An 11,785-nucleotide genomic window follows, 5' to 3' on the forward strand; every position below is an offset into this window, starting at 1 on the left:
TTTAAGATTTTATTTATTTACTTGACAGATCACAAGTAGGCAGAGAGGCAGGCAGAGAGAGAGAGGAGGAAGCAGGCTCCCTGCTGAGCAGAGAGCCCGATGCGGGGCTCGATCCCAGGACCTGGAATCATGACCCGAGCCAAAGGCAGAGGCTTTAACCCGCTAAGCCACCCAGGCGCCACTCCTTGAGGAATTTAAACATGAATGTTACGAGACTCTGCTCATGTAAAAACACGTGGTTTTTAAAAATACCCTTGGCCATAGGGCACCTGGGTGGTTCGATTGGTTAAGCGTTTGACTCTCAATCTCAGCTCAGCTCTTTCTTTTTTTTTTTTAACTTTATTTTATTTGCGAAAGAGAGAGAGTGAGCGAGAGACAGAGAGCGAGCACAAGCAAGGGGAGCAGCAGAGGGGGAAGCAGACTCCCCGCTAAGCTGGAGGTCAATGTGGGGCTCGATCCCAGGACCCTGGGATCATGACCTAGAGCCAAAGGCAGAGACAGTTAACCAAATGAGCCACCCAGTGCCCCCCTACTCAGGTCTTGATCTCAGGGTTGTGAGTTCAAGCCCCGAACTGGGCTCCATGCTGGGTGTGGAGCCTAGTTTAAAAAAAAAAAAAAAAAGAAAGAAAGAAAATGCTTGTTCATTTCCTGCCTGATCCTTGTCTTGCCACCCTCCTTTCTTTTTTTTTTTTTTTTTTTTTTAAGATTTTATTTATTTAACAGAGAGATCACAAGTAGGCAGAGAGGCAGGCAGAGAGAGTGGGGGAAGCAGGCTTCCCGCCAAGGAGCGAGCCCGATGCTGGGCTTGGTCCCAGGACCCTGAGATCATGACCTGAGCTTAAGGCAGAGGCTTAACCCACTGAGCCACCCAGGCGCCCCTCCACCCACCTTTCTAACACTCTTGTGCCCCTTCCTGGGTCTCTGAAAGAGGAGTGAGTTGCTTTCTCGCTAATCTCAGCTCTGTTCTAGCCACTGGGCTAGACACCATTGTCCCTTGTCCGTCATCACCCTCGACCTGGCAGCGGAAGGAACGGCCCAACGGGAGGCCTGCCTTCTCTCTGGTTGTGAGTGAGAAGCTAGAGGAGGGAGCTACAGCCCCCAGAGACACTTCTAGAAAAAACCAGATAGGGAAAACGGACAGTACAGAGACAGTCTCACAGGCGTAGTTACTACCCCCAAAAAGGATTTAACTAAAACCAAATCAAAAAAGGATTTTTAAACTGTTATTCTCTTGCTGACTGGTAACATGATGCATGACAAGCTACAGAGGACCACCCTGACCGCCTGCTCCCTTCCTGCCCATTATAAGCCCATTTCCCAGGCACCCACTGCCCCCTGCCCCACGGCCCCAACAACTGTCGGACTACCACTGCCGCATCCAGCCCCAAAGGCCTGGCCCCGCGGCGGAGCTGGACAGCCACTGGGGCTCACAGACTGACCCGACATCAGGGGAAACTAAGGCACAGAAAGGGCAGTGAGTGGCTGAGACAGACCCTATTTTTCCATCCCAGAAGCACAGGCTCCCTGAGTGCGGGCAGGAGGGGAGGCCTCCGGCGCTGGGAGTTCAGCTCATGTCTGCTGAACTGATGACTCCCTCAGCTCGGAAGGGCAGCACGTATCGGCCGGCAGGAGCACCTAGACGCCATTTCTTAAACTTTAACATGTGTAAAAGACCGTGCTCCCCGGCACCCAGGCTCCTGGCCAATGGGGTGCCTCCTGCCTCCCCAGTGGGGCTTTCGAGGGTCAACACTTTGGGCCAAGAGTGAGGCATCTCCTCGAAGCCAAGAGACGAGCAGTTTGCACATGTTACACATTTCTCGAGCCAAAGTCCAAGCACGGGCCCGCTGAGCTCTGGGGGAGGTGAGGAAGTGGAGATGGCCCCCGGGCCTCGAGCCCTGAGGCTACACTGTGACAGCAGAGGAAGGTAGGGGTGGGGGGCAGTTGGGGGGCCACCCGCCATCCGCAGCCCAGGATTCAGTGAAGGAGACCTAATGCCATTAAGCCAAGCCCCAGTGAGCTTGAACTTTGGTGGGTGACCGTCTCAGGCCCCAGGAAGCACAGAGCAGCCAAGTAACTGGGCTCTGGGGCTGGAGGCTCGGATGTGCCCAGGCGGGGTGTGAGGCATTCTGGCTGTGTGACCTCGGAGAAGTTAAACACTGTCTCTGAGCTGAGACTGTGATGATTGTTATAATGTTGTGAACTGTGATAATATGGTGATGGGTTTTGTTGTGGGTTTTTTTTGTGTTTTTTTTTTTAAGTAATCTCTGCTCGCAGTGTGGGGCTCAAACTTACAACCTCAAGATCACCAGTCTCACATTCCACTGAAAGAGCCAGCCAGGTGCCCCTATTGTGATGGTTTGGAGAGGGAGCCCCCAGTCAATGGCAAGAATTCTGGGCATTCAAGTCACCATAAGGTGGGCCCGGGTGGATCTCAGACCAGATCGAGACATTAGTGGGTACAAACTCTGCTCAGCTTTATTGCCATTCAAGCAAACTTTCTTGTCATTGTCGCTTAGCAATTGAGACAAGTAAAGAAAATAAACGCCATCAATGAGGAGACGGGAGACACCCCGGGAGGAGTGGTTCCTGACTTCTGGGACCACTCCGAGAGGGGCCATGCAGGCAAAACCTAAGATGGGGGGTCAGGATGAAGGAAGCAGGTGTGGTGGCCGGAGTGGGGGAACAGATCCGAAGTCTGACCCCTGATCTCTAGGAGCTCCCTGTGTCATGGGGCCAAGTTGAGCAGCGAATCAGAAACCCGGGGGCTGTGATAGAGGCATGTGGTGGGATGTGGGAGGGATGGGGGGGGCAGGGCGAGGGTTGGGGAATAAAGGAGGGGGTAGGGGGTGATACGAAAACCCCACAGCCAGTGGGGAGCGACGGGGAACTCCCTTGCCTGTCAGGGAGGACTCTGGCAGACAGTGCTCTGCCTGGGCCAAGGAGCGGGCTTAGCCAAGGGGTGTGCTGCCCTCTGCTGGCCAGGAGGGATCAAGGGCCACCCAAGCCTCCAGGGAGGAGAGGGCCCAGGAGGTGGGGCTTTTCCCCACAGGCCAAGGGAGCCACTGAAGGGTTCTGGACCAGCAGGGGAGAGAAGGCTGCTCTCCAGCTTGGGGGAGCAGGTGGGGGATGGGTGAGGATGCGGTGCTGGAATCCAGGGGGTCATTAGCGCCCAGGAGAGCCGGTTCTGGGAGCTCTCTGAGGGGTGAAGTCTCAGGTCGGGCCAAATGTCACCGACACCAGGGGCCACTGAGAGTGTTTCACAGCCCTGGGGAGCACAGGAGCCAAGGCAAGTGGTGCTGGGAGCCTGAAGCCAGCCCTGGGGTCCGGAGTCCAGGAGCCCGAGGCCCGGCCCTCCGCCGCTGCCTGCCCATCAGGAAAGGCCCGGCCTCTCCAATTGGAGAAGCAAGCGGGTGCGCTCCCCGTGACCCCGCATCTGGGCGGTGGGGCGGGGATCTGGCGGGGGAGCTGGGGACACTACGTGGCCACGCTCAGCCCCACCAGCGCAGGAGGTACTCGTAGCTGAGGAAGGTGACAGCGTTGACAGGAAAGGCGCGGGCGCTGTTGATCGTCAGCCCCCGGAAGAAGACCCCCAGGCCTTCCTGCCGGACACTGCTCGCCATGCAGTCCAGCACCCCCCGGTACACCCTGTGCTTCAGCCCCGCCATCTGCATCCGGGACTTGATCACGTCCAAGGGGGTGGCCACCGCCCAGGAGACGATGCCTGCGAAGCCCCCTGCCACCAACACCGAGGCTGAGCCTGGGGCAGAGGAAGCCCAGGTGGGTGTCAGACCAAGGAGAAGAGACCCCCCACCCAGTCCCTGGGGTTCCTCCCCATCCTCCACGGCCAAGGCCAGCACCCCTCCCCCACTCCCCTATGTCCGCCTCCCACTCACGCAGTCCACTTACTGGGGCTCTGTCCTTCTGGTGTGGACTGGCGGCAAAGCCACTCGTAGGTGACAAAATAGATGCCCAATGTCGGGGTGTCCCTCAGCATCAGGGCCCAGGCTCCCCGGAAGAGGCCCCGGGGCCCCTCCTCCTGGCAGATGGAGACTGCGCAGTGCACGGGACCCCGGTACCGGGGCGGGGGGCTGCCTGGCCGCGCCCTCGGCTCTGTCTGGTTTTGTAGCCGGACTTTGATGAGGTCAAAAGGGGCCAAGCAGTAGACCTGGAGGAAAGGAAGCACCGAGAGCCTGGGTGGGGCTCCGAGCGAGGAGGATCCTAACAAGAGGATGGTGGTGGGCAGAGTAGGGCCGCATCTGCCCATCGGACTCGCCACTCCCGCTGCCGGCAGGGCTGGGCACAGGCCGGGCGCCACCCTTAGTATTGGTCCCGGACAGCCGGCGGCACTGCCATCTCCTCGGACAACGGCACCGAACTTGCCTGGCACATGCTCAGAGACAATCCTGGATTGTTTCTCCAAGAACAGGGGGAGGCTTCTAGCCTCCCCAAAGCTGGGGGGGTGGGGAGGTAGCTGGCACCTGCAGTGATGGAGTCTGAAGGAAGCATTCAGTCTGGGTCCCTGAGACAGGTCTGACCCCTCCCCAGACTAAAGGAGGTCACTTCCGGCCTGAAGAATCAATTCCTAGATTCTTCCTCCCCGTACTTCCCGCGGGACACCTCTCAGAGGCCCCGGAGGGGGTCAAGCGTTGGGCCAGTCTTTCCTGCCTCCTGCAAACCCCCAACCACTAGGGTCCAAACAGAAGCTGGGCGATGGTGGGTTCTGTGGGTCCTAGGACTCTCATCACCCGGCAGAGGCAGAAGGAACAAACATTTGGGGCACTGTTAGCACTTCTGGGTGGATATGGAGGGAAGCTGGGGCCGGGGGCTAATGTGAGGGTCAAGGATGCAGTAGGTCAAGGTCAGCTGTTAAAGTCCAGATGAGAGGTGCCTGGGTGGCTCAGTGGGTTAAAGCCTCTGCCTTCGGTTCAGGTCATGGTTTCAGGGTCCTGGGATCAAGTCCAGCATCGGGCTCTCTGCTTAGCGGGGAGCCTGCCTCCCCCTCTCTCTCTGCCTGCTGCTCTGCCTACTTGTGATCTCTCTCTCTCTGTGTCAAATAAATAAATAAAATTCTTTTTAAAAATTTAAAAAAAATAAAAATAAAAAGAGTCCAGATGAGATCTGAGGTCAGGTTAAAGTTAGCATGTCATGAGGGGTTTCTGTGGGTTTTGTTTCGTTTGTGGAAAGTACGTGAGCTTAGTTCCTTAGCCCTGGAAGCCGGCTCTGGCAGCGATGTTCGGACAATGGCAGACCGACTTTGTTACTTCCTCCCGTGCAGGAAGGTAGACTGGGCTCCCTCCCTCTAAGGTGGGACCCTGATGTCATCCTTTCAGAGCCTGTGGGCAATGCCAAGCTCAGGGTTTCTCCAGGGGATATGCCCCTGAGTCCTGGGCTCCTGATGGTGCAGAAGTGGCTGAGCCAAAGGTAGGGCAGTGAGTAGGGGCAGGTTAGGGCCCCTCTGCTCCCCATCCCAGGCCACACTAAAATCTAGTTTCTACTCCAAGACCCTGGGAAGCTGAATCCATGGGCTTGATGGCAAACGGGTTCCTGTTGGACCTTGAACCCGGTCCCCATCCATGAGCCTACAGTCCCCAGTTCTGCTATCCGCTCGGCTTTGCAAGAGCTGGAGAGGAGGGCGACTTAGGAGCTGGGCCTGGCTGGGTCAGCCGCTAGCGTGGAGTCTCACTTCTCTTCCTTGTTTTGGTGGCGTGCTGGTCTCAGGGCTTGGGAAATATGCAGGCATGTGCTCCGCACAAGAAAGGACAGAAGTAAAGCCAGGACCTGCGGCTATCTCATGAATCATTAATTCACTGGCGTGAGCCACCTAATTCTGTCCTTTGTCCTTGGTCTCTGCCCCAGAAAGTGTGTTAGGGGCATGAGGGCAGGTGCCGAATAGATGGTGACCTCAGGCGCCTCAGGCTGGGGTGTGGGGTAGAGTCACGCACAGGTCCCTCTGCCTCTATGCTCACACCCCGCAATCAGCTGCCCGTGCCCCCGTGTCTGGAGGCCCCTCTTTCCTCCACCCCACCAATCGAAAGCCCAATCCTTAAATGCTGAGAACAAAGACCAAAACTAAATGATGGGAGCTCTTTAATGATTAATACCCAGGCCTCTCCCAGCGAGATCTATGGACTGGGGCCTTGTTGAAGCTTCAGGCAAAAGGGCTGAGCAGGGCATGGGCTGGAGGGCTGCCAGGACCACGCCAACACTAGAGGAGCTGGGCTCGGGGCTCTGTCAAGACTATCAGTTCTCCAGGGCAATGGATCCCCCGGGAGAGAGGTCTTCCCACAGCACTGAGCCCGGCAGACCGCTCTGGAGGTACGTGTGTGTGCGCTCACACGTGCGTGTGCGTGCTTGCAAGCACCTGTGTGTACGTGCCCCCTCCCCTCCCTCTCACCTGCATGAAGCCTCCCGTGCAGCCAGCGAGGAAGACATGCACGTAGCTGGGAGGCTGGGTCCGCCGCTCCTGGTGGGAAGTCGCTGTGAGCGCCAGCAGCGTGTTGCTGTAGACCCCGAACAGCACGGAGTTGACCACGGCTATGCTTGCAATGGGGAAGCTCATTCCCTTGAAAAAACCCAGAAGCTGTAGAAAGACAAGGCGACCTTAGGGCCAAGTTGGGGGAAGGGGGGCTCCCTCTTTGCCCTTCTCACTCTGACAAGGTCCCCTCTGGCCAGAAACCAGTCCTGAGTCCTGCCGAAGGGAAACTGAGGCTGGCTGAGGCTGGGGACAGTCTTGGGGCACAGCCAGCTCCCGGGAACCCCCAGCTTTGGTCTCCTCTCTTTCAGGGGCAGAGCCCCACTGGGGGAGAAGAAAGCTGCTGCCGACCACCCAGAGACCTCCCCCTGCCGAAGCCCCAGAGAAGCGAGACACCCACCGACTCATGGCGGTAAGTCTTAACCACGCAGTCGAAGATGCCCCGGTATGTGGTCTGGGTCTGCAGCCGCACCTGCGTGAGGAGGACAGAGCAGGCAGCCCAGGACGGATGGGCAGGGATGGCTCCAGCCTCCGGCTCCTCCCGCTCTGCCCAGCAGGATACCAGCCGCGCAGGACTGATAGGAAATCTGCCCATCAGCCGGGCCCTGCTCTCGAGGCATGGTGACATCTGGTTCCGGTGACAGCCTTCATTCCTGAGCTGCCTCCCCTCGACCGACTCACCTTTACCGTGTCAAAAGGGTGTCCCAGGACCAAGCCCAGAGCTCCTGCATGATAAGAAGATGCTATGAGGGGGACCCCTTGCACCTGGCCGAGGAGAGGGGAGCTCAGGCAGGAGAAGATGGGGCCAGGCCTTCCGGCCCGCCTCCAAAGATCTCGTGCAGGCCGCCTTGCCTCCTCCTCCACGCCAAGCTCTGGGCTAGGGAGGTGTGGGGACCAGGGGACAATGCTGTTCCCAGAGGACACCCAGGCAGAAGGGAGGAGCCCGCCACAGACGCTGTGTCCTCACAGTGTCCAGCACTGACTGTCCTGCTTGCTTATCTAACTGTGGGGCCCTGGGACAGATTCTCTTGTGGGGCCCTGGGACAGATTCTCCAGGGCTCCCACGTCCCTGCCAGCCTGATCCCTTTCTCACTCACGCCTGCTGCAGAGTACGGGGCCTTGGTTCAGACTCGCAGTACGGAGCTGGGGGCCCAACGGCGTCTTGCTGCCCCTCCCCGGGGAGGAGAGCCCAGCCCCCAGGCCACCTCCCCACATTCCGATCTTGCCCCCCAGAGCAGATGCTGGCCCTGGATTCTTGGGTGAGGTCACAGCCCCCGGAGGCAGGTTCGGAATGTCCCTCTCTTTCTGCTGAGGGACACCCAGAAGCCGGGCTGGGCCCTCGACACAGCTGGCCTTGGCGCCGGAAACTAGGGCAGAGGCCCAGAGGGGAAGGCAGGACAGCTGCAGGGGTCCAAGGTGAAATTCCTTTCTGAGCCCCACAGGGTGGGCCTAGAGAGTGGGGTTCTCGGTGAAGGTCTGCAGGTGTGTCTGGGAGAGGGCTGACCGTGGCCCTGGAGGTGAGGGCCGCGTAGCTTAGAGACCTGCACCTTCTTCCCCGCGCCCCCGAGGCAGCTGCCAGGAGGCTCTGGGAGCTGGTCCCCTGGCTCCAAAGCCACCAAGACTTTGGTCTCTGTTCCTTCTATGTCCCCTGGCAGTGACAGACCTCTAGGGGGGCACGTAGCAGAAAGAAGAAAAACGTCTCACCAGAGATCCATCCGGCCACAAACTCCTCCACGGGCATTGTCTGGCAGGGGCGGGAACCGGTGGCTCCAGACAGGAGACACTAGGGAGCGTCTGGCCGTCCCTGATCTCCCTCCCCGTCGCCCGCCCGATAACATCCCACTAATGTTTAACTCGGCCGGGAGGGTGAGCGGTGGCCCAGTGCCCAGACCTCCACACCGGGAGGGGAGGAAGCCACCTTGGGTGGCCCTGACGGTGGAGAAGGCCTGTGCGAAGTGTGAAACCTCAGAGCAGGGATCGTGGCGGGTGGCCCGCCCCCTGCCGGCGCACGATGGCCTTGCAGCCTTGCTGCGGGACCAGGCGAGGCAGCCACGCCCCACCTCCAGGGCTGCCCCAGCCCGCAAGGCTTTAATGAGCCTGTCCAGGGCAAGGCCCTGCCTGTCCAGTCTGGCCTGGCTAGCCCAACCCCCTGGGACTGGTGACCAGGCCGGCAAAGATGTAGCAGGGCCACCATGGGGCAGGCCCAGCTCGGTCCCAGTGCCCTGGGAACCCCAGAGCGGACAGGGTGGGCACAACCCAGAGAGGAGTGACTCCCTAGCCTGAAGCCCTACCTTCTCCCAGGGGGGTGTGCAGCTTCCCCGGCTCCCTTGTGTGAGTCATACACAGCCTCTCTCGTGCACAGACTTCTCTTCTCCAGGCCTTCCTCCCAGGGGGCAAGCTGGGGATTCGGGGGTTATCAAGGGTGGCTGGTGTCTCAGCGCTGGGGTTATGAAAGCCCATTTTTCTTTGGACGACAATCTAAAGTGACACGCAGGGAGGCCTGCATCCGTCTCTCCTCCTCTCTGTTTCCTTCCTTCCAACCCTCCCTGCGGCCAGTACACCAAGCACGTTCTAGCACGCTTCGGATTCCGCTCCCCCGCCGGCTTCTTACAAGCTGGGTCTGCTTAAACATGCTCACTCCTCGCTGTTTTTGTTTTTGTTTTTTTAATTTTTTTTTAAAGATTTTATTTATTTATTTGACAGACAGAGATCACAAGTAGGCAGAGAGGCAGGCAGTGAGAGAGAGGAGGAAGCAGGCTCTCCACTAAGCAGAGAGCCTGATTCAGGGTTCGATCCCAGGACCCTGGGATCATGACCTGAGCTGAAGGCAGAGGCTTCACCCATTGAGCCACCCAGGCGCCCCATGTTATTTTTTTGTTGTTGTTAAGATTTTATTTATTTATTTATTTATTTGACAAAGAGAGAGAGATGACAAGTAGGCAGAGAGGCAGACAGAGAGAGGGGGGAAAGCAGGCTCCCTGCTGAGCAGAGAGCCCAACGCAGCACTCGATCCCAGGACCCTGAGATTATGACCTGAGCCGAAGGCAGAGGCTTCACCCACTGAGTCACCCAGGTGCCCCTCGCTATTGTTTTGAAAGTGATATTTTACATCACTTAAAAATTTGTTGCCTCTCTTTACCAATCAGATGATGGCTCATGCCTTGTGTTTCCCACCGTGCCTGGTACCTTTATTTTTCCTGCTCCCACCCTCTCTCTCTGCCTAAGGGCGGGGGGCAGAGGCTTCCATGTCATCCAGACTGGAGTTCCCGTCTCGGCTGATCTGTGGCAAGGCCCGTGCTTCCTGAGGCTCTGTCTCCCGCGTCCTTTGGGATGCTCTGGAGGTCATCCAAGGGGGGCTTCCAGGGTGGGGCAGGGGTGGGGTGGTGGTGGTCACGTTCAGGATCACGGCTCCATGACATTTCAGTTATTCCTGGGCAGCAGGGCGAGGGAGCCCAGCGGCAGTCCCGCGGACTTGGAGGTAGGACACGGATGGATGTGGATGCACACGGTGTGGGTCAGGGCAGAGGGCGGAGCTTCAGGGCAGACCCGGGGACATGGACAACCCAAGTGCTGAGGTCGCTGCCGAGCATGAGTGTCTGACATGAACAGACTTTACAGGGTGGGGGGTGCTGATGTAACGTATTGTTCACATCCCCGGCCACGGGATATTGTCAGATCCTATTCGTAGGTCTGCTGAGAAGCGGGGCCGGGGCGGGGTCCTCTTTTCAGGGCACACAGATCCAAGGCGCAGGCGTCACCACCCATCGAAATCCGTGAAGTCTCCAAATGTGGGCGCCAAATTTTGGAGTCCCCCTTGCCTCCTCCCTCTGTCTCACACCTCCCCACGATCCCATAAGGAAACTGGGTTAATACTGCCTTCAAAGCAGGACCCAAATCCCTCCATTCCTCTCTTCCTCCTCTGCTAGCGCCCTGCCCCAAAGCCAGCAAGGCCTCCGCTTCGTCTCCTGCCTGGCCTCCCCGCCTCCTCCCCTGCCCACTTCCAGTCTGTTCTCCACCTAGCAGCCAAAGGGATTCAGCTGAAATTGAAGTCAGACCGTGTCTGCGCTTTGCTCCATACCTTGCAAGGGTCCCTTCCTGCTCAGACTGAAAACGGAAGTCCTTCAGGCTCTAGGACGCCTCAGCTCCACAGTCCTTCGACCTCATCTCTGGCCGTGCCCTGGTTCCTCTGTCCCAGCCTCCCGGGCCTCCTTCTCTTCATCCAACAGGCTCCTGCCTCCAGGCCTTTGGCACCGGCTGTGCCCTCTCCCTGGGGGCCTGGTCTAGCCCGGACTCAGACGCTCCTGGCGCCGCCGCCCTGGCTCTTCCTCTTCCTGCTTCCACAGCGCCCGTGACTGTCTGATGCAACAAGGAGTTGACTTGTTGTCTGTCTGGGCTGGGACCTCTGGCTGTTGTTCACTGATGTTATCCCGAAGGCTCAGCACAGCACGTAGCAGAGGACAGGTGCTTAATACATATTTGGCACAAGAATGAAGGCGTAGACGGTGAGGGGCGGGGAACAGCATTAGTGGGCAGCCCCCCAGCCCGCCCTGGGTCTCCACTTCTCTCGCCCCATCTCCAAAGGGCCCCAAAGAATGTGAAGTCCTAACAGTATCCCTACCTGCCTCTCCAGATCATGCAACTCTTTGTTCCCTGTCAGATACCCAAGGACCAGTCCCACTCACCCTTCTGCTTTCCCGCTGTGGCCAAAGTAGAACCCACTCACCGCTACTTCCTCACGGGTAGACGGGTTTTAGGAAGCAGGGCTCATCTCTGATGTCCTCCACCTAGAGCTGCCCGGGACTCCTTGGGCTGCCCCAGTGCCCTTCCTTGCCGAGGGCTGGGCTGCTGTCCTCATTCTGCTGGTCGCTCTCTCCCAAGTGGGCAATTGCTTCTGTGGCCCTTGGTGGGGGGGGTGGGGGCGGATCTTTTCCTGCTTCTGACCAGGCCCGTCTTCTGCCTGGCCGGGCAGAGCTCTGACCTCATCCCACTCTAGCTCACAACCCCCCAAAACTCCTCATCACCTGTCAAACCCACCACACACAAACCCCTGCCCCCAGGTGCCACCCCATCTTCCAGCCTCGCCTGCTGTGCTCTGACTGCCCCAGGCTTCCCTGGGGTCCTCACCACGCTCCCACAGTTCCCGCAACTCTCTCTCTCTCTCTCTGTGTCAAATAAACAAATAAAATCTTTTTTAAAAAAATAAATAAAATAAAAAATAAATAAAAGAAATTACTTAAAGAAAAGAAATATGCATCTCTCCTGGGCTTACTTCTTCCTCCTCTCTACCTCTAATTAAACCATAATTGAGCTTGC

The 11,785-nt window shown here is 58.2% G+C and overlaps 1 protein-coding gene across 3 annotated transcripts; it reads right to left on the reverse strand.

Annotated features, from left to right (window-relative positions):
• Positions 1 to 2,452: 2,452 nt before the first annotated feature.
• SLC25A45 (solute carrier family 25 member 45) lies at positions 2,453 to 8,273 on the reverse strand. Of its 3 annotated transcripts, none has more exons than XM_032357286.1 (6): positions 8,177 to 8,273; positions 7,154 to 7,197; positions 6,873 to 6,944; positions 6,395 to 6,580; positions 3,907 to 4,165; positions 2,453 to 3,757 (listed from the first exon to the last, which is right to left on the reverse strand). In XM_032357286.1, the coding sequence occupies exons 1-6, from the start codon at positions 8,211 to 8,213 to the stop codon at positions 3,489 to 3,491; spliced, it is 867 nt and encodes a 288-aa protein (XP_032213177.1). In that variant the 5' UTR covers positions 8,214 to 8,273; the 3' UTR covers positions 2,453 to 3,488. The 3 variants fall into 3 exon arrangements, with proteins under 3 accessions (XP_032213177.1, XP_032213175.1, XP_032213176.1); XM_032357284.1 differs by lacking the exon at positions 8,177 to 8,273 and adding an exon at positions 7,570 to 7,704; XM_032357285.1 differs by lacking the exons at positions 7,154 to 7,197; positions 8,177 to 8,273 and having other exon boundaries at positions 6,873 to 7,124.
• Positions 8,274 to 11,785: the final 3,512 nt, after the last annotated feature.

This window comes from Mustela erminea, chromosome 9 (genome assembly GCF_009829155.1).
Source record: "Mustela erminea isolate mMusErm1 chromosome 9, mMusErm1.Pri, whole genome shotgun sequence".
In the NCBI taxonomy this organism is placed as follows: Eukaryota; Metazoa; Chordata; class Mammalia; order Carnivora; family Mustelidae; genus Mustela; species Mustela erminea.

Excerpts from the sequence above, each read along its gene's own strand:
- SLC25A45 (XM_032357284.1), bottom strand. The coding sequence starts at position 7,687 with ATGTGGGGAGGTGGCCTGGGGGCTGGGCTCTCCTCCCCGGGGAGGGGC. Across the intron at positions 6,945-7,153 it reads ACCCTTTTGACACGGTAAAG|GTGCGGCTGCAGACCCAGAC; the intron begins GTGAGTCGGTCG and ends CTCCTCACGCAG. Across the intron at positions 4,166-6,394 it reads GCACGGGAGGCTTCATGCAG|GTCTACTGCTTGGCCCCTTT; the intron begins GTGAGAGGGAGG and ends CCTTTCCTCCAG.